Source organism: Berghia stephanieae, chromosome 2, assembly GCF_034508935.2.
Source record: "Berghia stephanieae isolate SIO BIC M18660-M18661 chromosome 2, UCSD_Bste_1.3, whole genome shotgun sequence".
Taxonomy (NCBI): Eukaryota; Metazoa; Mollusca; class Gastropoda; order Nudibranchia; family Aeolidiidae; genus Berghia; species Berghia stephanieae.
Window position 1 is genome coordinate 81,458,269 of NC_088361.1, and position 27,975 is coordinate 81,486,243.

A 27,975-nucleotide genomic window follows, 5' to 3' on the forward strand; every position below is an offset into this window, starting at 1 on the left:
TAGTCATAAGACAAAAATTTACTAGTCATTGAACGATAGATGAGAATGAAAATTAGGCTAACTCCAAGCATGAAAACAAACCTGGCACCGCAATAAAAAAAAGCAAAACAATGAATGGCAATCAAAATATTCTTTTCTTTTGATAAAGAATAAGAAAATTGACTATGACACAATTAAACATCAGTCTTAAACAGACCTCTTATGCAACAATGTTTAAAAACATCAGTGGCACAAAAACCAAGGAGCTTAACAATACCATTTTCATTTAAGGAATGGGATTATACATGTCACAAACTAGTTGTTGACAAATAAAGTTGACAAAATTGAGGTGAACCAACTTTACATGAATTAAAATTAATGAATCCTAATTTATGTATTTATATTGTTCAAAAATAATTTTTCTTAGATAGTAGTGATTTATCTTATGTGTTGGAAGAATAATATTTTTTTAAAAAGTTTAATGCAACCTGGAAATTGTACCAATATTGTGATGCATTTATTGCCTTTACTTTCATTCATTCTTGAAAAGGAGCTTTGATATTGCACAATATCAAAGCTCAAGTTTTGATGTTCTTGATGATATTATCTTATTTATAGTATTGTTGGTTTGTTTGTTTTTTAGTTTTACAATGCTTGCAAAACGATAAGGTCATTTTAGCACCGGCAAATGTTTGTTTTTGTTTTGATGTTTTTACACTGACTTTTAACCCTTCAAAAGCTGACCCCCTACTCAAATTTTCTCCCCTCGGGTGGCTGACGAAATGACATGGCTCTAATTTACTAAAGCTCAAAGAAAAATAGATAAATAAGCATAACTGCTGTCTCAATCAGTAAGCCACAAGAAAAAAAAGGTAGAACCTTTCTAGTTAAAGTTGGAATGAAGCGTTTTCAATTAATAGCAGTAAAAATAACCTGCATAAGTACTGAAAAGTATACCATGAACAATAATCCCCCGGCGACTACTAACAATCTTGTTCAATACAGTAGTCCTTTAAATCCAATAGGCCCAAGGAGCCGGAGTTTATCCCAGGTTCTATAGTGTGATACGGATAATAGCAATTGCTTACTAGGTTTTAGATAGGACCCTTGTCTATTGCACTTTCCACTAGATCTAACTGATCCAACTATCCAATCACAGTTGGGTGGTCGTGGGGATCAGAAATAAATCTCAACTTCACCCAGGATCGATCTCAGTCAGGAGCCCCAGGCTCAATACAGTAGCAAATGATAATGTTTATGGCTTAAGTCATTACAGCACTAGTAAAACTAGTGAAAGAATAGTCAAAAGATAGCTATAATGCAGTGAAGAAAAAAGTAAGGCAAAGTGGTTAAGTTCAACAGAGATCAAATCTATCTTGAAGTTAATTTGTTTCATAAGTATATAGATTATCATTCTTATTATTAATATTTATAATAACAACCACAACAACAAGAACAACAACAATAATAATAATCATGATGATAATAATAATAAAAATAATAATAATAATAATAATAATAATAATAATAATAATAATAATAATAATAATAATAATAATAATAATAATAATAAAAATAATATTAATAATAATAATAATAATAATAATAATAATAATAATAATTTTAAAATCAAGGATGAAAAGTAGAAAAGGGAGATTCTTATGTGTAGAGGAGAATTCATTCATTCCGTATGCACAGAAAGTCAAACATGAATAGCCAACAACATTGCCTCATCTTACATCAAATCGACAAGTGTAATGATGAGTGAGTAAAGAAAACAAAGAATGATGAAAGTACCCGTTAACTATTTGAAAGGCTTAATTGCTGCCTGTTTTACTGCTTGTTTACAAGCTCTTAAATAATTAAGGTTTTTGGTTACAAACAAAATTGTCTGTTGTACAAACCCCCCCCCCCCCCCAAAAAAGAACAACAAATCCCCCCCCCTTCACCCAATAACAGCCAACCTATCTCAAAGAAAGTAATGCTACAACACAATTCCCCCTACAAACAAAGAATGCAGCTGATGCCTTTGCGTTATCTTTGTCTTTCTTCAAAACCTTAAGATTACCCAAAAATTATTAACTCAGTATTCATAAATTAAAACAATACAGTCATAACGAAACAAATTATATTCTACAAATATAAGCCCAGAAGCCGCCAATAATAAACATGAATACATTTAAAAAAAAAAAAACAAAGATGAACTTGCCTCATCGTCAATAATGTGCAAAACATTTTGACATTAAAATCATTATTTTGAAGCATTAAACTCAAAACGAGAAAATAAACCAAAATAAACGAACAAAAAACAGAGTGAAGCATGGTGTAAAAATATATATATATATATATATATATATATATATATATATATATATATATATATATATATATATATATATATATATATATATATATATATATATATATATATATATATATAATAAATGGGGAAAATCTATCAATCATGGCTATGTCTTGTTTTAAAAATCTTTAAAATGTGCAATGATACTTGTTTCAATCATATGAATTATTTCATGTTTCAAACATTATTTCAAATATAACTTGATAAGTCAACTTTAAAAAGTCTTTTGGGATTTTTTCCGCTTCTAAATTAGGACCTTTAATATTTTATAAACATAACATGAATGGCTGTGCAGGTGAACTCACGACTCGATTGAGCTTGGATCTAATGGGACCTATTATGATGAAAACATATCACCCATTTACAATAATAAAGGCACTTTGCAATCAATAAGATGACATATCAAGAATATAGGATATCAATCAATAGTATCCTGCTTTCTGTAATCGAGGAAAAATAGCACTTTGTGTTTTTGTTTTTGTTTTTAAGGGTTTTACGGCGCTTGCAACACATTAAGGTCATATCAGCGCCAGTAAAAAGGAAGAAAATGGGATAGTAAAAAGTTCTAAAATTACGATTACAGCACCCAAGAGAAAGTAAGACATAGGGGAACTGGGAACAAATTGGGATCAGATGTAGAGTCCAAGAGAATACCACCAATGTACTTAGTTTGAGATCACCTATAAGTCTCATCCGGACACAAGTACAAAATCCAACAAAGAGGAACACACTCAAATGCTTACATTATACATTAAAAATAACAAATATAATAATACATAACAGAGAGATGATTTACATGGAAAAAAAATATCATCTCCCAAAACAATAACTATGCATTTGACTGTTTCCCTCCCAGCCAGGACTCCGACCAGGGCCAGGAAAAAGACCAAGCAATCTCATTCCAAGACAAAGACAGAAAGCATGTTGGAAAACAGATATAAGGGGATAGAAGACACATTATGTACCTCCCTGCCCGCTATGGGAGGTCAGGATCTAGCACTTTGTGGTTTTTTATATCATTCGTAAATCCTATGTTTTTAAAATCTATTTTTTGTTCATATATCTATTGTTTATAAAAAGAATAAACTCTTAAAACTCATAAACAGTTAATTCATAAATAGAGTTGTTATGTCTCAAGATAGTTGGAGGTAGTGCAATTTTAGATATTGCAATTTAACACTGTAACACCGATTTTACACTCCTTACAATTCCTCATGCTGTCCAAACTTTGCCGCCTCACCGACAGTTTCAGGTAGTTGTCTGTTTCTTGTCTCTGGTAGAAGCAAGGAAAGAAGTCCAGCCACCAAACTGAGAGAACCAAAAACAATCATTGGAAAAGCCTTGCTGCTCCTCTCATCAAAGAGTTTGCCCTGAAATTCATATTATAAATTGATTGATATCACACCTCATTTTTGATCATAACTAACATACTACATTTTATGTGACTCAAATGTGAGGCAAATGATGTCCTGTTACAAATTAACAACAATTCAAATGTAAGTAATAATATCCACTTGAAGCAATTTACCAAAATAAAAACTTGGGTGGTATATCAAAATAAAATTATGTAGGAGAAAATGTTATTTATGATTACATAATAAACATTTGGTGATAAAAGCAGAGCTGCCTACATGACATTTTTAAAAAGCTTTACAAATAAACAATTTGCTTAAAGTATGGTCCATAAATGTTCCAAAGTTCTAAATATAGGTTCTAAGAAGCTAAACTTTCCTTTTCAACAAAATTTATTAAGTCAAAAAGACCTATGCAGCTCTGTAACTGGAGCAAAAAATAAGTATTTCAACGAATTTTTTGTAGAAATAGGCAGGTCTGTAAAAGTACTGATTACTTTTTAAATAGAAATCCAAATGGCTCCCAATGTTTAGAATTACTTATATCAACTTAAGTTTGATTAAAGCTTTTTTAATGAATGATTTAAAGCTATGTTATAACAAGTAAAACGATATACAAACAATTCTTTAAGAGACTGATTGCACGGGTCAAGGTCATATGAACTACAGACTCTTTCCATGATGATGATGGTATGGACTTCATCCTCAAAATAAAACAATCAAGCGATCTCCTACAGATAATCGAAATCAGCAGGTGGATAGATCTTTACAACCTATTCTTTTCCTTACATTATCAATTTTTCAGTTTTAAGTATTGAAAAATTTGGGCAGAGATCCAGAATCTTGTCACTCTTATGAATGTGTGGAATGAATCTTTATAAAGAATATCACAAGAAATAGCAGTTTTTTATATGGTGTTATAAAATTCACACTTTCTGCCTGAAATAATAGAAATTGTCCTACTCTTGATGTTGATGAAAATCAGATTGTACAATGGACACTTCACACATTAATTTTACCACTATCATAACCAATAATTGTTACTCACAATATCAACAATGTAAGGAGACAAGGCACCACCAAAGACTTCAACACACTGACTAATTCCCATGGCCGAGTTACGGAGACTGGTAGGTACCAGCTCTGACAGGTAAACATACATTATGGAGTAGGCTGCTGTATTACCAAACTTGCCGATCATCACAAGGACCACGGCAAACATCTGCAAAAAGATAGTAAAATCTGACAAATTAAAAAAAAAATTCACAAGAATATCAAGACTAAATCTTTGTCATCTCCTAGCCGCTCAATTCATCTGTTATAATTCAAGTTAAAAGGCCTTCCCCTGCTTTGTGACATGTCACGCACTGCCTCTTAAATCTCTTTAAAGAGGTCTTTTTTGTCTTGTGGTCATAATGTAGATGGAATGTTTTGGGTTTCTTATCATTCTTACAGTTTGAATCTTATGCAAAATCTTTGCAGCATTTTTCTTTTTTTTTTCCTGTAAAATTTTCCACTTCTCCACCCCTCTTCATCTCATTTATATTTAAATTGTCAAACTTTATCACCTATTATTTGTCAAGTTATTAAAATGAATACTAAGCTGCTAGAAGCTGTGGAGTGCAAAAGTATTTGGGTATGGAATCAAATAGATAGAGATTACATTGCTTAAAGACGTCATATAAATTGAAAATGAATAGGGACCAAGTACTGAACTCTGAGGTACTCCATACCGTAAAAACTTGGAACCCTTGATCGTGATAGCCAAATGACGATCAATTAAGTATGACTGAAACCAATCCAAACACATGTCACTGGTGCCGAATACAAGGGTAAGTCTGTTCAACAGGATGTCATGATGCATGGTGTCAAAAGCTGCTAAAAGGGTTCAAGACTGACTTTATTGTTATCAACTGTCACCAACATTATTTAGTTCCCTCAGTTTCTGTGCTATGGTGCACACAGTAGGTTGACTGAAAATTTTCGATAAGACCAATAGATTTAAGATGAGTTGAAAGTTGATGGAGGACCACTTTTTCTAATACTTTTGAAAGGAAAGGCAAGTTAGAGACAGGTCTTTAGTTTTTCAGTTTTCTGATCTAGAAATGCTTTTTTAAAAAATTGATTTTACTAAAACAGCTTGAATGATGATGGAACAATTCCCTAAACAAGAGAATTATTTATGGTATCAATTATTGAAGGAAGCAACTCATCAAGGCAATTTAACATAACGCTTGAAGGTAGAGGGTCAAGTCTACATGATTTTTTTGTGTACTTTTTCAATACGAAAACATTAATAGACATGCTTGATATCTTACATTATTTGTCTTCGGTCCGAAATAAAGCGGGAACAATGTAAAAAGGAATCCCAAAGCACTGGTCATAATACTGCCACAGTAGAGGGGTTTGCGTCCAAGTCGATTGATAAAAATTAAGATAAAAAGATTGGCCAAGGTCTCCACTACGCTGGTGATGGTAAAGTTGAGGTACATATTGCCACTCAGATCCTCAATGTTCAGCCAAAGACCGTAATATGCCATATTTAGAGTAAATCTGATAAAAGGAGACAAATGTTACATTTAAAAAAAATTAAGGTGATTAAGACTTTTCTTCTAACCTATAGTAAAATATATGGAAACGGGTCTCTGCCCTATATTCAATATGTAAGAAAAAGGTTTATAATTTGTAGTTCAAAGAAAAATGAAAATGGCTCCTCAATTGAAAATATCAAAATGTATGCTGTCCCTATTACTTACATCAATTTTTCTTTAACTATATATACAAGCTTATTCAGTGACTATCCTTCATTTAGTATTTTGCAACACTTTGGAAATTAATTTTTAAAAATTACCTATTACTTACTTACTTATCCGAACCAGCGACCACCTGAGCTCTAGCCCTTCGGTCTTGTGCCATGACGTAGAAGTTAGATGTCTTTTGTAGTTGTTCCAGGTGACTATAAAGTGTGTTACTGATGCTTGGATTTGGTGGGAGGAATGTGCATCTCAGGTCCTCAAGAGGTTGACATTCAAGCAAGTGGTGTGTTACTGTTTCATTGGGGTGTTGACATAGGGGGCAGGAAGGGGATGTGTCTTTTGTAATTTTGCTTAAATGGTTGTTGAGCGGTATGTGTTGTGTTCTTAGTTGAAAGATGATGCTTTGCTGGTGTCTTCTGAGCTTATTTAGGCAATCAGTCTTTACAGGAGTGGTCATATGGGAAAACATACATCTACCTGTGGTGCTCATTGCCCAACTGTTCATCCATTCTTCTCTCTTATTTGTTTTGATTATTTGTTTCGCTGTGTCTAAGGATACTGGAAATGATGGTTGTAAAAGTGTTGATCCGAGTCTGGCTAGTCTGTCTGCATTGTCATTTCCTGGTATATTTGAATGTCCCGGTATCCACTGGAGAGCTCAGTCTACTCTGTGTGTTGTAAGGAATTCATCTAGTTGAGATCTTAAACTATTGAACGTTGAGGAGAGTTTATCTAAATCGAGAGCTTGGAGGACCGATTTGGAGTCTGTGAAGATGACAGTGTTTTGAAGTTTTGAAGGGTTTAGCTGGAAAACAGAAGCGAGGTGTCGCAGTGAGGCTTCTATTGCAACTGCCTCTGCCTCGTAGTTTGAGCAGGAGCTTCCGCAAGAATTGTGGATTTTATCACAGGTTTTATCTGGGAATTCTACTACAAACCCATACCCAGCATTTTTAGTTCCTTTGTGGGCAGATCCATCTGTGTAAACATGTATCCAGTTGTCTGGGTATTCTTGTATTGTCTTCATTGCTAATGTTTGTATATCTGATTTGTTTTTATTTCTTGTTGTTTCTTCTACGAGGTTAGTCTTTATTTTTGGAAGTTTTAGTTCGGCGTATGGAGGTTTTTGACTGATTAAATAGATTTTTCTCTGTTTTCTGGGAGTCTGTGTCTTTCATTCAAGTTGTTAGCAATGTGTAGCAGGGATTTTTGTTTTAATCTTGTTCTAGGTTTCCATTTCTCTGCCAGAATTCTGTTTGGATGGTTTTCCTCTTTTCGTTTGTATCTTTCAACCATTTCAAGCACTGCTGATTCTCTGCGAAGTCCAAGTGGTTCCACATTAGTATGTATTTCACATGCTGCTGTGGGTGTCGATCTCAGGGCACCGGAGATGAAGCGAAGGTCTTGGTTTTGTACTCTGTCCAAGGTTTTGTGTGTGTTTTTACTACCTACATTTTGGAGGGCTAAATTGTAGTCCATGACGGAACGCACATAGCCTAAATAGAGTTGTCAAAGCGAGTTTTTGTCTGCTCCCCAATTAGTACTGGCTAGTCGTTTTAGTAACTGGAGTCTCTTTGTGGCTTTGATCTTTACATTCTGAGTGTGTTTGTTCAGAGATAGTTGTCTGTCTAACTGTATGCCCAAATATGTGGGGTTTTCTTCTTTCACGAGTCGATGGCCTTGGATGGAGAGTGTTTATTTCTTTCTTGGAAACAAGATGGCTCTTAGTAAATATAGAGTAGACTGTTTTATTGCAATTTACTTTTAATTTCCATTTATCACAGAAGGTGTTTAAGCTTTCTAAATCTTCATTTATTCTATTGTAGGCTATTGGTAGGTGCTTTGTAGTATACCACATAACTAAATCGTCAGCATATCGGGCCTTTTCTGTCTGTAATACTTCTGGTAGATCATTTATAAAAATAAGAAAGAGAGTACAGCTGAGGCAGGATCCTTGTGGGAGACCTTCCTCTAATACTTCTCTGTTTGACAGTCCGTTATTAATTTTTGTTTGGATTGTTCTGTTACTGAGAAATTGTTTAATCCAGAAGTAGAAATTTCCATCAATTCCGTAGTCCATCATTTTTGATAACAACCCTTTCCTCCATACTTTGTCATAGGCTTGTTGGAGATCAACAAAAACCGCGACTGTATGTTTTCCATCTTGAAAGCCATCAATTATTTTTTGACTTAATCTAAACAATTGATCTTCTGTTCTTTGCCCTATCCTAAAGCCTGCCTGATATTTATTTAGTAGGCCACATGTCTCCAGCCACCAGTATAATCGGTTATTTACCATTCTCTCAGCGATCTTTCCAACACATGAGGTGAGAGATATTGGTCGGTAACTTTTCGTTTCGTCGGGTGGTTTATCTTTCTTTAAGATTGGAATTATAATAGCATTTTTCCATCCCCTTGGTACTATTCCTGTCTCCCATGTTAGATTTATAAGTTTGAGAAGCATCTGTTTACCTCCCACGCTAAGATGCAAGAGCATTTCATTGTGTATCTTATCTGGTCCAGGGGATTTCCTTCACTTGAGTTTTTTTCATAGCTCTGTGAAGTTCTGACATGGTAAAGCCCTCTTTGAACAGATATGAGATAGCTTTTGGGGCCTTTTCTTGATGTTTAAGGTCTTTAATCAATTTTTTGTCCTTTTCACTTCTTTTTGATGCCTTGTTTACTGAAGCAAAATGTTTGTTGAAGATCATGGCTTTTTTTTCGTCATCTACGATTGTTCCTTCTGTAGTTTTCATGGGCTTTGGGTTGGTTTTCGGGGTTTCATCGTTAAGATTATTAAGTAAGGCCCATGCTTTTTTCCCATTTTGATTGAGGTCAATATTAGCGCATGTGTCTGCCCATTTCTTTCTTTTAGCGTTGTTAATAGTTCTTTTGACAATTGCCGATGCTTTATTGTACTCAATCTTGTTTTTAATGGTTTTGTTTTCCTCTAAGTTTTTCCTTGTTTCCTTTCTTGCATTTACTGCTTTTTCAATTTCTTTGCTCCAGAAGGGTTTGTAATTCTGTCGACTACCTCTTGGAATTCCTGCTTTTACAGCTGCAAGAATGGCTTTGGTGAGGGCTTCGTTTAAATGTTCTACACTTGATGTATCTGTAATTTTTGGAAGTTGGTCATCTAATGTTGCTGTGAAACATCCCAGTTTGCTTTCTTGAAATTCCATTTGGATTTCTGCTCAAATGTTTTCTTCTCTGTTTGAACTGTTATTTGTGTTAAAATTGGTTTATGGTCACTGCCTATTTCATCCAGGACTTTAATGTGACAAGAATTCAGAAGGTCAGAGGAGATGATGGTTAGATCGGGATGACTCAGGGACATATGAGCTCTGTGAAGAAGGGTGGGGACTGAGTCTGCATTTTGTAAAATGGTGAGGTTGGTTGTATTGCAAAGCTTTTCTAGTTCTTTTCCTGTGTTGTTTAAATTTTTGTATCCCCATAGTGGAGAGTGGCGATTGAAGTCACCAACAATTATTGTGTTGTTGTATTGGGAACTGTTTAGATCTGTTAGGTTTATAGTACACCGTGGAGGGTTGTAAATGTTGTAAATGGTAAATTTCTTATTTAGGTGCCATAAGGTGACTTTCTGTACATCGGTTGAGTTCTGTGATGGTTTAGAAGTAACATCTCCATGATGTCATTTCTTATATAAGTAATAACACCACGGCAGTCGTCACATTTGCAGGTATAGTATGTATAACCAGCAATATATGGATCGCTATTTTTATACAGGGTTTCCTGAAGTAAAGCAATGTGAACTTCCTTTTCATTTAATAATTTCTTCAGCTCTGTCTTTTTATTCCTGATTCCACAAATGTTAATTTGTAAAATATTCAAATGTTTGTGGAATTTCCCTGTCCCAGTAGCTGACTTTTCGCGCAGATCAGCCTGGGTACTCACTGTCTGGCGCGGACCTTTTTCGAGGCGACGTCCGAGCTCGTATGCTTTCCTTTTGTTTGTCATGGCATGCTGGGGAGTCTCTGGTCTGTCTTCCCACCCTAACCTGTATTCCTTGTCAGCTGCATAACATCAGGAGTTGAGCTGCAGATGCATGTTCCTCATATAATTAATTTTTATAGGGTTTAGTCAAGTAGCCTTCATTTTGTCTTTCCCACAGTCTCTTTCATGATTGACGGTCGCCCATTCCCCACCACCTACTGTTTCCTGGCTTGCAGTTATCTATTAAAAGATCCTTAAGCCATGGTTTTCAATGTTGTACGTAAAACTTTCTATTGAATATATTCATCACATTGCCATTTCAAAACTTTACAAATAATAATGATGATCCTTCTTCCAAATAACTCGGTTGGTAGAAAACTTGCTTTACATGCAAAGGGACCGAGATCGATCCCGGGTGAAGTCTACATTTTTTTCTGACTCCCCTGTCCAGCCAACTGTGATTGGGTAACTGGGTCTGTCTTTGTTTTGTTTAAGGGTTTTACAGAGCTTGCAACAAGTTTTAGGTAATATTAATATCAGCACCAGTAAAAAGGAGGAAAATAGGATAATTTAAAAATTCTAGAATTACCATTAAAGCACCCAAGAAAAAGTAAGACAAAGGAGAATTTGTTCAAATTGGGAACAGATGCAGATTCCAAGAGCACACTATCAGTGTACTAGTACTTAGTTTGAGATCACCTATAAGTCTCATTCAGACAGGAGCATAGGTCCCCACTGATAAGAATATATTCAAATGTTTAGAAATTATATATATAGAGCAGTAAAATTAGGTGCCCCAAACGTAAACAAAGGTCTAGAAGCACATGGCAAACCACATGTTCCTGTCTTGACAGCTCACGTTCCAATGTAAATAATAGAAAAAAAATAACCTTTAAAATTTGACTGTTAGGTGGCAAAAGAAACACATATTCATAAATACTCGATCATGCATCAAATAATGTCTAGATATGGATATTTTATGGAACAAAAGGTAAAATTTATCAAAAGTTACAGTCTATCTATTTTTAGACCAGAGCAAATTATTGCGCTGGTGTGAACAAAACGAGAATTATTCGGAGCCTGATTTTCATAATAATTTAGCCTTATATTATTATTTCTGCAACTGTTAGATTTTATGTAAACATATTTTCAATACTGAAAGTGTATTGCCTACAACTCAAACTACAAAATTGGGAGACCTATATTGTGCGTAAATTATTCCGGTCCCTTACGGAAATCACTAGCAACTTGTTATTGTTTACGTTTGGGGCACCTAATTTTACTGATCTATATGTAAAACAAAAACATAAAAACAATGAATAACAGAGAAATGATTTACAAGACAAAAAATATCATCTCCCAAAACTCTAACTATACATTTGACTGTTTCCCTCCTAGCCAGGGTCAGGACAAAACCAAGTAATCTCATTCCAAGACAAAGACAGAGAGCATGTTGGAAAACAGATATAGTGGGATAGAAGACATGTTAGTACCTCCCTGCCCACTATGAAAAAACTGGGTCTGCTTTATCTGGCAGAAAGTGCTTTGCAAAAGACTAGCGTCCTATCAAAAGGGTAGCAATCAATTGCTATTGTCCATTTCGCACAATAGAAACCTGGATAAACTCTGACAGCACGGGCCTTATGGCTCTGGAGGACTACTTTCTCTTACTTACAAAACTTTCACATTCTTAGGCTTGATTAGAACTGTCAGAAAATATTTTGTGATAGACTAGCATCTTTTCCAAGGAGTCTGCTTAGCAAGACAGAAAATGGGATTTACTTTAGCTCTGAATGACAACTTTTATTTTAAAACAAACATCAAACGGACCTGTAAAAAGTAATGTAGGAGAATGAATATTACGGTTTCAAAAAAGAACAAAGTACTAAATGAACTATTTGGACTCAAATCCCTTCTTGAGTCAATAACATAATACTCCCGTCTCTTTGGATTTGACATGAAATGTTACCATTTTGTTATTGACCGAGGAAGGTTTTGAGCCTAAGTGTTCAGTATTTTCCTTTTAGTACATTACTTTTTACAGTTCTTAGCTTCTAGCAGTTGATATTTCTCACCAATTCATCATCATACAGACCTGTTTATCATGATGATAATCATCCTAATCAGAAGCACCCTGTAAGTGAACAGTTTCCATACATGTCCTGCCTCCCTTCGCTGCTGAGAATTGCCTTCGGCTTCTGCATCCTTTACCCTCTCTAGTACAAACCGCTCAGGGAATTCTGTTCCGCTTTCACTAGCTGCCTTTTTCAAGATGGCTTCTGCCTCATCAATCCGACCTCTTGACAAAAGCCATCTTGGAGACTCTGGTATGATCCTGATAAGGCAGGCACAGAAATAAAATTCTTTTATTTTTAGATTTCAAAAAATAAAAACATCCTGAAATAATAAATTTAAAAAATTAGGTAAATGTTCATAAAATTTAAAACAAGACTATCGAAAAGTGTGTGCAAAATGTTAACTCTTCATAATTGTATAATAGGTTTTTTAGGGTTTTTTTTAGGTGATTGCCTAATTAAACACCCGACTATATTGCTTTTGTCAAATAAATCTTTTAAAATGTAAATACAGACTGTGTATGATTTGGGGAAATGATTTAGTATGCTACAGAAATTAACATTTTTAAAACTGTCTAATTTGTGGGAAGCAATAAAGTTTCAAAAACAATAAAAATCAGATACAAAAAAAAAAAAGAAAAAAAAAAGAGAGAGAGAGAATAAGATAAAAACTAGCAGAACTTTCGGACAACCAATGCATAACTTTATTAACAAATCAGAAAAGAGGATGGCCACACAATCGTTAAAATTGTTAGTGCTTCTCACTGTTAAAGTAGTAGACATTGTCTGTGCACGATGGTTATGTCATGGGCCAGGGGGGGGGGGGGGTAATTTTTATTCCCTTCCCAAAATTATGAGAGGCAACAATATAAGGCACAGGGCTCTATTCAGACGACAGAAAATACTTTTTTTAAACAATAATTAGAAATATATTCCTCCAAAGAAAGGTGACTTCTTATTGGGACACCTGCTATGTCTCTGAAACCAAATCTGAATGTTACTCGGAGTCGACTCAATTATGAGTATTTGTATTCGAGGGCGGAAAGAGTTGTTGCATGTGATAGCCATTGTTGGTGTTTAGGCTGAAGAATTTTGATAATCTTCGCTTGAAGGTTTCTTTTTCACACATGATTCGAGAAAAGCATTCCAGTCTTTGATAGTATAGGGTGCAATTGAATAATTTGAAGATGTTTGAGTTTGTAGATTGGTGTTTTAGAGTTTTTGAGTGAGTTTTTCTTTGAAAGTGTGAATTTCGTTGCATGTCTAGTTGTTCTGGTGAGATGGCCATCATTTTGTTTGAAGAGTTAGTTGTTGTTCTTTCCGTCTGTCTTGTAAGGGAGTCCTTCCAAGCTGTGTGATCATGTCTGTTACGCTGCTATGGGGGCTGTAGTCATTGAAGACAAACCCTGAAGGGCGGCTTTGGACAGCTTCAGTTGCTTTTATATCCAATTGTAGGTGTGGGTCCCAAACTGTACTGGAATAGTCTAAGATCGATCTTATGAGTGTAATGTAGGCTGTTTCTTTTAGGTTTGCATGGCAATGTCTGATGTTCCTTTTAATGAACCCCAGAGCGGAATTTGCTTTATCAATGCACTTCTTATGGCTTATACACCAGAAAACGTTCATATGATGTTTGACAAATTAATGGCTGGTAGCAAAGTGGAGGGACTGTTGCTGAATGTCAAGAAAAACGAGTGCATGGTCATTAACAAACAAAATCAAGATTTATCTATTCACCTAACCAGCAAATGGGAAACCATCAAACAAGTTACAAAATTTAAATATCTTGGTGCAATCATCACGAACGAAGCTAGAGATTTTGTAGAAATAAAACAAAGAATTGTGATCACTATAGACACATTTCACAATTTAAGACCAGTCATCTTTGGCACCAATATTAAATTAAACACGAAACTCAAGGTGATTTGAATTTACATTCATCATCTCTCCTTTTAGCATGTGAAACCTGGACTCTGGACAAGGAATGTCAAAACTGCCTAGAAGCTTTCGAAATGTGGTTATACAGAAGTCTGCTAAACATCAAATGGTCAGAAAAAATAACAAAGGAAGAAGTTTTGCATAAAATAGGGAAACCAATACAGATTGTGAAAACCATCAGAAAAAGGCAAATGGGCTTTCTTGGCCAAATGTGGTAATATAGAAGGACAAAGAGCTGGTGGTTGTCAGAGGTTGACATTCCTGACCAGTTTGAGGCTTTCAACAAGCAACATCCCAACAAACTCCAAGTACATGAGGGATGCAGAGGAAAGATCATTGTGGAGGCATATGATAGGCAACGTGAACACAAGCGCAAGCCAGGGATAAGTAAGCAAAATGTATGCTAGCCATTTTATATTTTCTTGTATAATGATGCCTAAATATGGATTTTCTGTAACTTGTTCAATTGTGTGATATTTCAGTGTGTAGTTGGATCTATGTGGTGATTTGCTGCGGGATATTTCAGACTTGTAACATTTTTGCTTCATTGAAATGCATGCCCCATGTTCTATGCAGATTTCACTGAAATGGGTTGAGTCAATGGTGAGGATTTTAAATGTAGTTGCATCTGCTAACGTTAAGAGTGTAAAAAAATCAAAACAATTAATTTTCTAAGTCTGTTTAAATTCAAAACATAAAAAGTACATCCATACATATATCTGTCATGTCAAGAAATTAAAGCCATATATAAAAAAGAAAAAGAAATAAAAAAAACAAATAACACATTAACTTCAAAATCTTTAAAATGAAAGAAAATTAAAATAAAACAAAATATTTCAAACAAGCTACCCTCTACCTTGAGACTTTCTCGAGGTGGCATTAAGATGGAGATCGAGGACAGTGTGGATGGGTGAACAGTGGGTGTAAATATATTATACATGTAATTATAAAGAATAAAAAGGTACGAAATTAGGGTGATACAAGAGAAGACGAATGTTTGTTTGTTTGTGTGTGTGTAAGTGTGTGTGAAAGAGTGAGTGAGAGAAACACACACACACACACACAAGGAGACAGACAAAGAGAGAGAGAGAGAGAGAGAGAGAGAGAGAGAGAGAGAGAGAGAGAGAGAGAGAGAGAGAGAGAGAGACAGAGAGAGACACAGAGAGAGAGAGAGAGAGAGAGAGAGAGAGAGAGAGAGAAGAGAGAGAAGGAGAGAGAGAGAGAGAATTTAGGAGGTATGAGATTTTTTTTTTTATGTGTTTACTTTTGTTAAGCTTTTGTTGGTTTACTTCTATGTCATTGTATTTCCTATTTATTACTTATTTGCTTAATTATTTTCAGAAATTCATTAGTCTATGGCAATATCCAATGTAAAGTTCCAGAAGTGGATAAATAAATTTCATCTTATCTTACTTTACGATATACTCACAAAGTGGCTATTCCTCAGCCAATTTTCATGACATCTTTTTTTAAAACAGAGTTAATCAAGTGATTTTAATGAATATTCTGATCCTTTTAAATTTACAGCCAATAGTTTCTCTTAGAAAGGTGTGGTTTTATGCCTATTTTAGAATATTTTAGAGACAGTCAAAAGAATTAGACATAAACAGTAGATACAAGGTGACAGTCTATATTAGCCTTTTGAAAATATAATGCTACAATTACAAAATAATTTGCCACTGATAAAAAAATGTCTCATAGATTAATATATAAGATAAGATAAGATATGATAAACTTTATAAATCCAAAATAGGAAATTACATTGTGATTCAAATAGTTCAAGGTAAAATATAAAATTATTATTAAATAATTTGTGGTGCCACTGAAAATATAATGCTGATAATTCATAAAAATCTGAAAAGGTGTGCACGAGATTGGCCTATCTCGACTGGGAATCGAATCTGAGACCTCCTGATTATTAGTCAGACTTGCTACTATTACATCAAGATTTTACCCGATGGTTGGGACGACGTAATGCTTGTATTCTTCACAAGCAGAGGTAATTATTTACTACAGATTTTTGATACCCAATTTCTAGCAGTCTAGAAGAAAACTAAAATGTTTAAATTTAGCAATACAAACAGGTAGGTGTTGAGTCATCAAATAGTAATTAAGCAAATCAAAACAGCAAGAAGTTCTTTATTGCATTAAATGTGGATGAGACACAATGTGAATTGCTTGCTGTTAGTAGAAATAGGTATCTGCACTAGAAGGATTAAAATTATCAAAATTCCGTCCTAACCTAAAGCATTGGAGAAAAATGAAATTGAAAAAATAAATAAGAAAATGTAGAAAAAAAAGAAGAGAGAAAAATTTGCAAAACTTCAATTTAAAAATGCAACATCAATAACTCGAAAGCTTTCAGACTAAAACGAATAACAATAATATCAATCAGCAATAAGATACACAACCAGAAAAGTCCACATCAAAAGTAAAACCAACATCCAAGCTTGACTGGTGGAAAAAGAGTAAGTAAATGCAATAACATAAACATCTATTTCTCTAATTGGGGCTTAGGGAGAATTAGTGTGATAATAATTGAAGCAGAGCCTTTCTTTAAAAAAAAAAAACCTTTTAGTAATGATTTGGTTATGATATGACACAGAAGCCAACTTTTCAAAGAGCTAAAACGGGACACCCTAACACACAAATGTTGTTATGACCCAAAACAGCAGTATGTTTAGACTACTATATAATATAATCTAATCTAGATTTAGAGCTCTTTATGTTCCTAATTTAAATTTACTAGTCAAAAAAGCATAATCCTGAGACATGCAAGGGTCATTTCCAAACTCATATACAATCCAATTTTTTTTCTTTAAGTTTTCCTCAAACTGCCAAATCAGGACAGTCCAGATTGTATCAGGACAGTTGTCCGCAATGGGTTATGATATATCTTTATCTTTGATAATGATTTTTGGATGTATGAAAATTGTTACTTATTTTTAAATGTGGTGCATCTTGATCTGCTTCATAAGCAAGGAACAAGATAAATACATTTCAGCATTATTATCATTATTATTGTTATCAATATTATTATTATTATCATTATTGGTATTATCATTATAATTATCATCGTCATCTTCATCTAAAATTGACGGTTTTACTCTCTGCTCAAGATCCCAGCAAGGGCAAGAGCAAAACCAAATAAACTTATTCCAAGACAAGGACAAAAAGCAAAATAAAATTCTGAACCTTCTGTTTCTCTTCAAGAGCACTCTTCAACATAACTGCCCGCTTAAAAAAAAAAAAAAAATTATAATAAATTCCCTTTATTCATCCCTGAGGGGAAATTTTTCTTTAGGATCTATTCTAAGGGAAGACTGGAATAACCAAGGCATCAGCCGCAGTGCAGCGCTGCAAAGTGAGCTAAGGCTAGGTGGCACAGCACAACGAGTAGTCGAACTCAGTACCTTGCGGGTATGAAGCAATGACCATACCGCTGAGCCACGCTGTCCTCTTCAGTTGATAATTTAGCAATATCCCAGGATACCTTTAACTATTGTCATACTGGAGTGTCTCGTTTACTAAAGAGTTGCCGAATTTTTCCTTTTTGCTTTTTTCAATATGTGCTTTATATGGGGCTTTGCCAGGGGTCCTGAGCCAACAGCTAGATTTTATACATAGGACAAGATGTGACTCCAGTAAAATGCTGTTATGACTGTTTTCAACCGAGGCATTGCCGCTACCAGCCAAGTTGTCAATTTACATCTGAATAAGGGGGGGAAAACTTTAGTAAAGAATCTTTAATGTGCAGATATGTGGTCTTGTGTTATGACACTCGTCTTCAGACAAGAAGGTCCAAGGTTTGAGGCATGCTCTTGAGCACCGCAAAGTTGAGTCCTTGGAAAAAGCTCTTTACTCAAATTCCCTCACCATACTCAGGTGTAAAATGAGTAGCTGGCCATTAACAGCATTGTTTCTGTCCGAAAAAAAAATGGTAATATTGCCTAACAGGCATTATATCTAGTCCTACATGTTAAGTACTTCACTCAAATTTTTTTTAAATTGATCTTTGCAGGAATGTTGATAATCTCATATCATAGAGAGAAAAAACAGCCAAATCCCAAACACAATTTTTCCATGCCAAATAACTTTTAAAAATCGCAAACTTTTTTGGAATTTGGCATACCTATGCCAACAATTAAATGAAGATCATTTATGACCCAGACGTTTGGGCCGACTGAATATATTTCAAGAAGGACACTAAGAAACAGGACACTAGTTTGTTACATGTTCTATGTCAAGATTTGTCAGTAAAGTTTAACGTGCACATTATTGTAGACATCAAGCCTTAACACAGATAAAGCAATATAGTGATGATGAAAAACATAAATGGTATAAATTCATCAATGCATAATTTTGAAATGTTTGCTTTTTTTCTTGACTGGATCCAACTCATTTGTTTTTGAGATGGATGACAGAATGTTGTTTTTGACTTCGTTTTCACTAACTTTCATTAATCTACCAGGCTGTCAGCAGAGACCAATTAAAATATTTGCATCTAAAGGATAGGTTTCTTATTCCTTTATGACCACATCAATTTTTTTTCTAATTGAAATATTCACAAGGAAGGAAATCTTTCTTAATTTTAGTTGGTATATGCTGTTATTCCTATACCAAGTAGTTCACTTGAAACCTGAAAAAAAGTCATTTGATGATCCCAAAGTTGAAATCTTTTCTAAGGTCATTGATGAAAAAAAATATATGAAAAAACAGATCATGACATCTTAATAATTCCCCAGCTCTAAAAACCGTTTCACAAATTGCAACTGAAATTGAAGCTCACCAAAAGTATGAGAAAAATCCTACGCAGGGAAGGCAAACAGCCAGAAACAGATATTTCCATTCACGGATGAAGTATGCAGCTCCCACTAAGACAAATAGACCAATGCACCAGAAGAACTCAATAACCATGCCAGCAAGCATACGATAGCTTGGTCCTACAAGCTCCATCACTGAAGATAGAAAAAATTGTTAAAACCAACATTTTAAAAAATACCTGCTAAATAGTCCTTAAGAACTGAAAGACCATAAGCTGCATGTAATTGATCAAGTCAGGTTGTTCTTAAAGGGTTCAATAATCAAAATAAGCTGATGAATGACCAGCAAAAACCCATTCATTTGAACCAAATTGTATAGCACATATTTAATCCTACATTTTAAGGTTCAAGCTTGGGACATAAAGTATTTTTGGCACATCTCGTGGATGTTGCGCTAAATAAAAGCTCAGATTCTTTAATGCTTACATGCCATTGTCAAGGATGTCCATAAATCTATAATAACTAATTTTAATTCTTTAATTACATTAAGATCTGAACATGAAACAAACCATAATCACTATCTATCTGAACATAATCCTATCTTTCGCAACTATGACAGGACTATTGGTATCATAGATTCCTAAAAGATAGTGTAAAATGCATTTTAAAAACATAAAAGAGCATTTCCCTGCAGCATGTAATGAAACCCAACATAATAACAATGAATGTTAAAAGGGATGATGAATATTCAAATGTTGCAAAGACCATGAAAACAAAATATATATATAAAAGAGAAGACTCAAATTTTAGGAGATGTGAGAAATTGTCAATTCGACAAAATCTTCATGAGTTTTGATTTTCTTGAAAAGTAATTATCATTACGCATCTCCATCTCCATAGCATTTTAACAATGTAACGATCAATTAATTAATTACCCATGACGAAAGAGATCATGAAAATTCCGATGCCACTTGCACCCTGGAAAAATCTCATAGTTAAGAACAGACCGTAGTGGGGGGACACAATGAGAACAATTGTCACTACCATGAAGAGAGCCAGGCATACCAGAAAAACTTTTTTCCTTCCAAATCTGAAATAAATCCAAAGTTAATGTCAATAAATCAATTTAACAGAGTTCTATTTTAATTGTTGTATCGTCCTTAAGAAGTCATTGATGTTTGGCAGATGGGGGAAATGCTTTGTTAGGTTATTTTTTTTTTTCATTTGTCATTTTAAATTGGGAATTGATATAATCATGCAATTTGAGCAAATAAATAATCCCCACTTGTAAATCTTAAATGGTTGTTGATGAGTTGTTTTTTTAATTTGATGTAAAATAAAAATATCTGCATTTATTTATTTAGAATCATAAGATTGTTCTTTTGATCAAAAAATTAATACTAAGTGTGGCTAAAACGTGTCTTGACGCCTATCAGATATTTCCGATTGTATTGAATGCAGCAGTATACAGTGTACATCAACATATGTGTAATTTATTATTCCATTATGTCACCAAATTTTGTTTAGCTGATATTTCTTGTATTTAAATTATAGCTGTTATTTCTTGTTTTTAAATTATCAACAAGTCCCTCAAAGAAATCCCTTACAATGTACAAGGAATTATGCATCAAACAGCAGAATGTAATTGAGTTCCTTTCTGCGGTAAGCTATGCACCTGTAACATTCATAAATGGCTGAAACATTTATAGTGACTCGTGCGTTGGCATTCAAACAGTTTTAAAGTGGGTTATGTATTTTAATGGGACTGATGCTGTCTCCACCAACATCAACAACTACACTTGCAGTGGTCGTCCAAAAACTGCATCGACCGATACAAATCCAACAGAAAATTGATAAAACAATCAGACATTCCACAAAGACTTGGAATTTCAAAATAAAGAGTTGGATATATCTTTCTGGAAATCCTGGGTTACAGAAAGATATGTGCCCATTGGGTATCAAGAATGCTCACAAATGAAATGAAAGAAGCCCAGTCAAGCATATATCTACAGCATCTTCATATACAAAGAGGAAGGTGATGCATTTCTCAGAAAAATTGTTCTCGAAGATTAGACGTTGATACTTCACTATGAACCAGAAACAAAACAGCAGTCAAAGGAGTATAAACATGAAGGATTAACCAGTCCAAAGATATTCAAGAAAACCTCTTCTGCCAGATAACCACTAATGACAATGGTCTTTCTGGGATAGTGAGGGTATAATTTATTTGAAGTTCCTGGACAATGGTACAAACAATTAACTCTGATCGCAATATATCTATACTTTTTAAAAAACTTCAGCAGTGACTGAGGTGAGTTTGGTCATAGAACGTGGCCTTATTGTAACACGAACCACTTATCAACACCAAAATGCACGATCACATTGAAATGAGCAGTTTTCGTGAAGTCAAAGAACTTCCCCCTTAGAGTCCCAATTTAACTCCAGGAGACTTTTTCCTGTTCCAAAGACTGAAATGACACTCAAGGGGACATTTTTTTTGACAGTGATGGTGAGGTGAAGCCAGAGGTGACTTGCTGGTGTCAAAGCATGTTACGTGAATTCTTCCTAAACAAGATGCAACAACTGGTGCATCGACAGTGGTTCTTTGTGGATGGGAGGGGTGACTCCATTAAAATCTAAAATAATAAACGGAAAGGTAATGAACTAAGCTTTCTTTGGATAGTTTTGTCAATTTCGTATCTTTTATAATTTTGAAAATATCAGGGAGACATCAAGACTGTTCAGCTTACCCTTATATATCCTAAATTTCCATTTTTTAATTTTTAAAAGAAAAGAAAAAGAAACTTACATATCGGACATTAATCCATTCACAAATGCACCAAGAAGTCCTCCAAAGAAAGAAATCATTTTAAAATGAGACTGATATATGCTGTAATCGCATACCATGTTGTACTGAAAAAATGTGCAAACAATAATTTATGATTTCTGTGACATCTTAAAAAGGGTAATCTCACAACTCAGTCATTACAGGCTTATTTTAAAGAAAAATATGTAATTCAATTAAAATTGGAATGCCTCATTTTTTTAAGTTGTTTTTTTTTTTTTCAATAATTCACACATAGCAGGAAAAGAAAATTTTGTTTGTGTCTGTAAAATGATCTCAAAGATTGAACTTAGATGAAATTTTGTTGCTTGAAGCTCTAGAAATAAATAACAATAAAATGGAATCTTCAATTGAATGTATCCGTCTTCGTTCAATGAATTGAAGCTTACATTCCATTTCAAATAAATAATAAAAACAAATTTAATAAAATAATAAAATTAATTCCCTTTATTCATCCCCAAGGGGAAATTTGTAATTAGGGTCTATTCCAAGGGAAGACTGGAATAACCCACGGGTCAGCCGCAGTGCAGTGCCGCAAAGTGAGCTAGGGCAAGGTGACTTGCTCAAGGCCACACAACGAGGCAGGTAGTCGAGCACGGTAGCTTTCAGGTACAAAGCAAATACCGTATCCTTGAGCCATGCTGCCCCTATCATTGTTATTTAGAGATGGTTATGGTAGTGGTAATAATGATAAAATGATGATGATGATGATAATGGTGATGGTGGTGGTGATAATATTTTGGTATAATAATGATGATGTGGTAATGTTTATAGCTGAATAAACGACACTTTTAAAGAGCATAAAGCATGATAAAAAATTTTAAAAACCCACAGGAAATTAGATCTCATGCCACAAAATTTAATTGGCCCAAAGAACAAATATTTGGGCCATACGTACTCATGTTTAAGTTTAACTCATTGTACAAATTCCATCGTGTGTCATTGAGGTTGTGTTGACACCGTCTTGGACTCACATCGTCAACCGAAATTGGGTCTGAGAGTTTAAGCCGACCTTATAAGGTATTTTGCACAGTTTCCTTTATCCACCCAGCAGTAATTGGGTAAAAGGTCTCTTAGTATCAGGTGGATACTACTTTGGGACATAAAGCTTACTCTATCAAACCGTAGCAAGCAGTTGTTACTGTCCATTAAACATTACAAAAACTGGAAACTTGGCTTACAAGGCTTACTGAAGGACTTTTATCACTTACTTCAGTGACAGCTGTGTTCACTGATTTGTCGTACACCCAATCATCACAACTGCTCTTTGATCTATTCAAGGAATTCGTGCTATTGTCCCAATCCCCATCATACAAATGGCACTTTGACAACCCATTCTCATTTTCCTTCTCTTTTGGAACATACATCTCAACAAGTTGTTTGTGAGCTTCTGATTGATATGCGTATGTATCATTGTCCAAATTGTCCAAGTGGCATCTGATAGAGAAATGTGAAAAAAATAAAATGGTTCAATCTCTGATACATACGAGGTAAAAATCTTAAGTAATAGAAGGGAAAGTAGTCTTGGAAAGAGCAGAAATACTGACTTAATTGAAAAGATTTTTTTTTTTTTTAACTGAGCATTTCTATGGAGCAATATCTTTTAGACATGCTCAAGGTGCTTACAGGGGATCCCTAGCCAACAGCAACATTTAACATGTAGGACAAACATGACACCTATTAGGCAATATTACAATTTCTTCAGACAGAGACAACGCTGTTAACGATCAGGTACTCATTTTATACCTGAGTAAAGTGAGAGAATGTGAGTAAAGAGCTATTTCCAAGGACTCAACTATGCAACCCTGGAATTGTCAAGTCTGAAGGCGAGTGTCATACCACAAGACCACATAGCCACACATTTAAAAATAACTAAGGAGATAACCAAAAAAAAGAAAGAAAAAAAATACAAATGAGATTTTTGGGTTGCATAGAATGATATACAGAAAAGAGAAAAAGATGTGGGAGATAAGGAGATAAATGCATGAAGTCTTAAGAAGTGGATGGCAGGTGAGTAAATAAAAAATGTAGAGCTTGTGAAGAGGGATGACCGCAGACATGAGTGGACATCATACTTGTCCATGTATGCAAAAGACCTGGCACTTGGTTTGATTGGCGTCTTAATTTTTACTGTTTGTAAAGCACCTTGAGCATGTTTAGTGGATAGTTTTATATAAAAGCTTTGAATTGTTGATTTTCTTGATCCCAAACTAAGGATGAAAAAAAGATTATATCATGATAATGAGCGAGTTGCGAAGTTTGTAAAACTGATGTTTATCAATCATAAGGAGGAAATGGAAAGAAAGAAAGACAATTAAAAATAATAAAAAAAAATTAAAATTTTTTTGGGGGAAAATTATCAACTTGACACTATTGACTGTCATTTATTGTCTTTAACTTTATTATTATTCAAAGTACAATGCAATGAACCAGTGTTAGTGAAATAACGTACATCGGCCATTAGGTCCCTCTATGGGTTTTTATTCTTTTATTGTCTAAAACATCATTCTTCGTGTATGCTGTTTGAAAATGGCTTTTGGTAATGATTCCTTCCCAGATCATTTCACTTTGCCTACCAATTTCAATCAAGAATAAAAAATCTATATCACACTTAATCTTAAACACTACAGAGAAAACAAATCAGGAGTCAGGTTAAAATGACACGTAATGCAACCCTTGCTTGGTGCACTTTAAATCTCAGTAACTCCATTTCGTTCATACGCAAGGCACGTTTACCATTGCCAATTGATAGCCCATTCATTTTGTGTTTGTCCGCTTGTAAGAGGGTGGGAAAGCTTTGTATCGCATATTTTCAGTTTACGCATTTTACACTTAAATTAAAAATTACAACAAACGGTAAACTACAAAACAAAAATTTGGACAAACCTGTGATCTGGTGTGATGAGAATGAAAACTGGTAAAAGGGTAAAAATAGAAGCAAAGATTGAAGGAATGCACACAAGAAAGTATATCCTCTTCTGATAACGACCAAATTCTCCAACATAATTCTGCAGAATATCATCAAACTTCATTTTGGACGTTGACGAAGTCAAAAAACCTCTCACTTGATGTTGCTTAGCTGTAAATGATTTTTTAAAAAGTTATCATTTACTTAATTGATAGCAAATGTGCAGGTTTAATATTTACTTTCAATGAATTACATGTCACAGACTAAATTATAATAAATAATTATGTGTTAACAAAGAACAAAGTTTAAAACTGAAGTACCATAGAGCTATAACAACTGATAGTATAAGTCTGATCTCTTTTATTGTAATAGAACATTATAATGCCAATGTTTATTTTTAGTGATGGGAGATAATTGTGATACAAATATCTTGTACAAACTGATACTGCCATTCACTACCTGACATTGAAAACTATCCGACAGTTGATAATATTCAACAAATTAAAAAAAATTCCATTTCTTAAAATGAAGCATGTGAAAAGGAAAAGAATTGCACTTTCACTTTCCACTTATATTGCTTATGCACTGCACTATAAAATCTTTTGCAACCATTTATATCTGACATAAAGCATTGGACCATAAATACACATTCATGGGATAAAGCTGTTGAATTGTGTCGAAGTAGTCATTCAGAGTCATTAGAAGGCCCAAGTCCATGGAGCCAAAGTTTATCCAGATTTCTTATTTATAGCATAAAATGGACAATACCCTTTGTATAGAATGATAGTCTCAAAGTACTTTCTGACAGATCTAACAGGCCTAGCTACCCAAACAATGCTGCATTCATTGACAGCATCGAAGTCAGAAGAAAAAAATCTCAACTCAACTTCAATCAAAATGCGTGCTGCTATGTGATCCGGTTGTATCACACTCGCATTTGGACAGGAAGGTCTAAGGTCCGAGTCCCACTTTAAGCGGCACATAGATAGTCACAGTCAAGTCCTTGGAAAAGGCTCTTTATTCAATCTTATTCTTATCGTACTCAGGAGTAAAATGAGTACCTGGTCATTTACACAGTACAACGTTGTCTTCGTCTGAAAAAAAAAATGTAAAATTTCGTACTAAGTGATGGTCTAATAAAAATAATTGTATTTTTTTGGGGTGGGGGGGGGGGGGGGGGGGGGGTGGTGGTGGTGTGTGTGTGTGTGTGTGGGGGGGGGGGGGGGGGGTTGAGCCCCTTTCGCCGCGAAGTTTTCTGGCATTACTCACACTCACTGACTCACATCATTTCTTGTGCAAAACCGCGTATGTGGTGACATTTACCTTCCTCTCTCGATGTTCCAGTTCTAAACCTCAATTTTACCTTATGTAAATGTTCCGTTTCAGAGCATGAATTTCTTAAATTGTTTTTATTCTTAAGACAATTATTGTTTTTACTATCTGACCATTTGGTCGCTCTCTGAATATTTCTGTTTGTTTGCTTTTTAATTATTTATTCTTTTTAGACACTATATGAGATCGGAGTGGGGGCGAATATATTTGCTAGAAATTAGAAAAAAAAAACAAAGAGAGAGAGAGAGAGAGAGAGAGAGAGAGAGAGAGAGAGAGAGAGAGAGAGAGAGAGAGAGAGAGAGAGAGAGAGAAGTTTAAAAAAAAAAAAAAAGAGGTGGGGGGAGGATGGATGGGACATTTATCCCTTTCAACGTTCTGTAAAAAGAAGACGGAATTTTTTAAAAAAAAAAAAAAAAAAAAAAAAAAGTAACGTTAACAGGATTCGACCCCACAACGTCGATTATGGTCAAACTTCCAGGGCAGACGACTAAACCATTCGGCCATGACACCCACTTCGAAGTTGACGCATATTGTGTATATGTAGGAACAACTGATTTTAATGTTGGTTAATTTTATGTTTTTATAGATATTTTATTAACTTTCCTTATTTCTATGTGCATCTGGAAACTTGCCATATTCTGGAATGTGGATAATTGTTTAAAAGAGCGGAGTTTCAAATATGCGTCTGGGGATAATAAAAATTTGTTATCCCCAGACAGGTGTCTGGGGATAACAAATTTTTATTATCCCCAGACAGGTGTCTGGGGATAATCACAGCGACAATTTCTCTCTAGGTAGAGAGTGACTTCTTGGTCTTAGTCTAAGAGTAGTAGAGCATAAGGTCATAAGGGTGCAAGTTTACGTTATGTAACATAGAAGGGTGACCAGAGAGTGAGTAAGAGTAAGCGTGAGTGATTCTGATTGATGAGTGTGAGAAGGGTGAACTTCGACTTGAAACTTGAAATGAAAAATTATTCACCTATTTGCAGTTTACTATGGCATTTCACCGATGGACACAAACTGTTTGAAACTCACGTCTCTAGAAATCGCCCACTCTCAACACCGAAAGGCACTTTCGGATAGATGTGGTCCCTACTGTTATCCTTCGCGAGTCGCCCAGAAACTAGAAACTGGAAACTGGAAACTAGAAACTCTAGTAACTAGAAACCAGATTGCCACATTGGATTTTTCGTAGTTGTTTTTTTAACTTCCGGAACGTTGATAAGAGATAGTTGGGACCTAACATGAGCACACAAAACACACACACACACACACACACACACACACACACACACACACACACACACACACACGACGTGTAATTATTTTGCAGGTCTAATAACCCAAATTGTTATGGGCTCATTGTTTACAATTAAATACTGTCACACCAAAGCAATTATTGTTCATTACAACGATGTAAAATCGCGTTCGTGCACCTGGCTCTGGACCAATGCGAGGGGGGGGGGGGGGGGGGGGGGGGGGGGAATGAGATTCCCTTCACTCGGTTAAAAAAAAGTGGGAGGGGGTGTCCCAATTCCCAGTCAACCGAAAACAACAGTCAACCAATTAGGACTACTTACTATGATGAACAGAGACCATAGTGACCACGATGACAGAGACCGATATTATACATCCACATTCCACAGGAAAAGTAGAGAGCGGTGGGGCCACAGACTACTAGGTCCTGTGTTATCTATGGTGGGGGCCACAGACG

General features: G+C 34.9%; 1 protein-coding gene across 4 annotated transcripts; it reads right to left on the reverse strand.

Moving 5' to 3' along the window:
• Nucleotides 1-2,433: 2,433 nt before the first annotated feature.
• Nucleotides 2,434-27,453, reverse strand: LOC144965642 (organic cation transporter protein-like). 4 transcript variants are annotated; one of them, XM_078901199.1, is made up of 11 exons: nucleotides 27,297-27,453; nucleotides 25,991-26,023; nucleotides 24,908-25,100; nucleotides 23,233-23,458; nucleotides 21,986-22,089; nucleotides 20,112-20,266; nucleotides 19,203-19,371; nucleotides 12,496-12,735; nucleotides 6,012-6,246; nucleotides 4,742-4,915; nucleotides 2,434-3,711 (listed from the first exon to the last, which is right to left on the reverse strand). In XM_078901199.1, exons 3-11 carry the CDS (start codon nucleotides 25,051-25,053, stop codon nucleotides 3,544-3,546), a joined length of 1,617 nt encoding a protein of 538 aa, XP_078757325.1. In that variant the 5' UTR covers nucleotides 25,054-25,100; nucleotides 25,991-26,023; nucleotides 27,297-27,453; the 3' UTR covers nucleotides 2,434-3,543. The 4 variants fall into 4 exon arrangements, with proteins under 4 accessions (XP_078757325.1, XP_078757323.1, XP_078757324.1 ...); XM_078901197.1 differs by having other exon boundaries at nucleotides 27,241-27,453; XM_078901198.1 differs by lacking the exon at nucleotides 25,991-26,023.
• Between the last annotated feature and the right edge of the window lie 522 nt (nucleotides 27,454-27,975).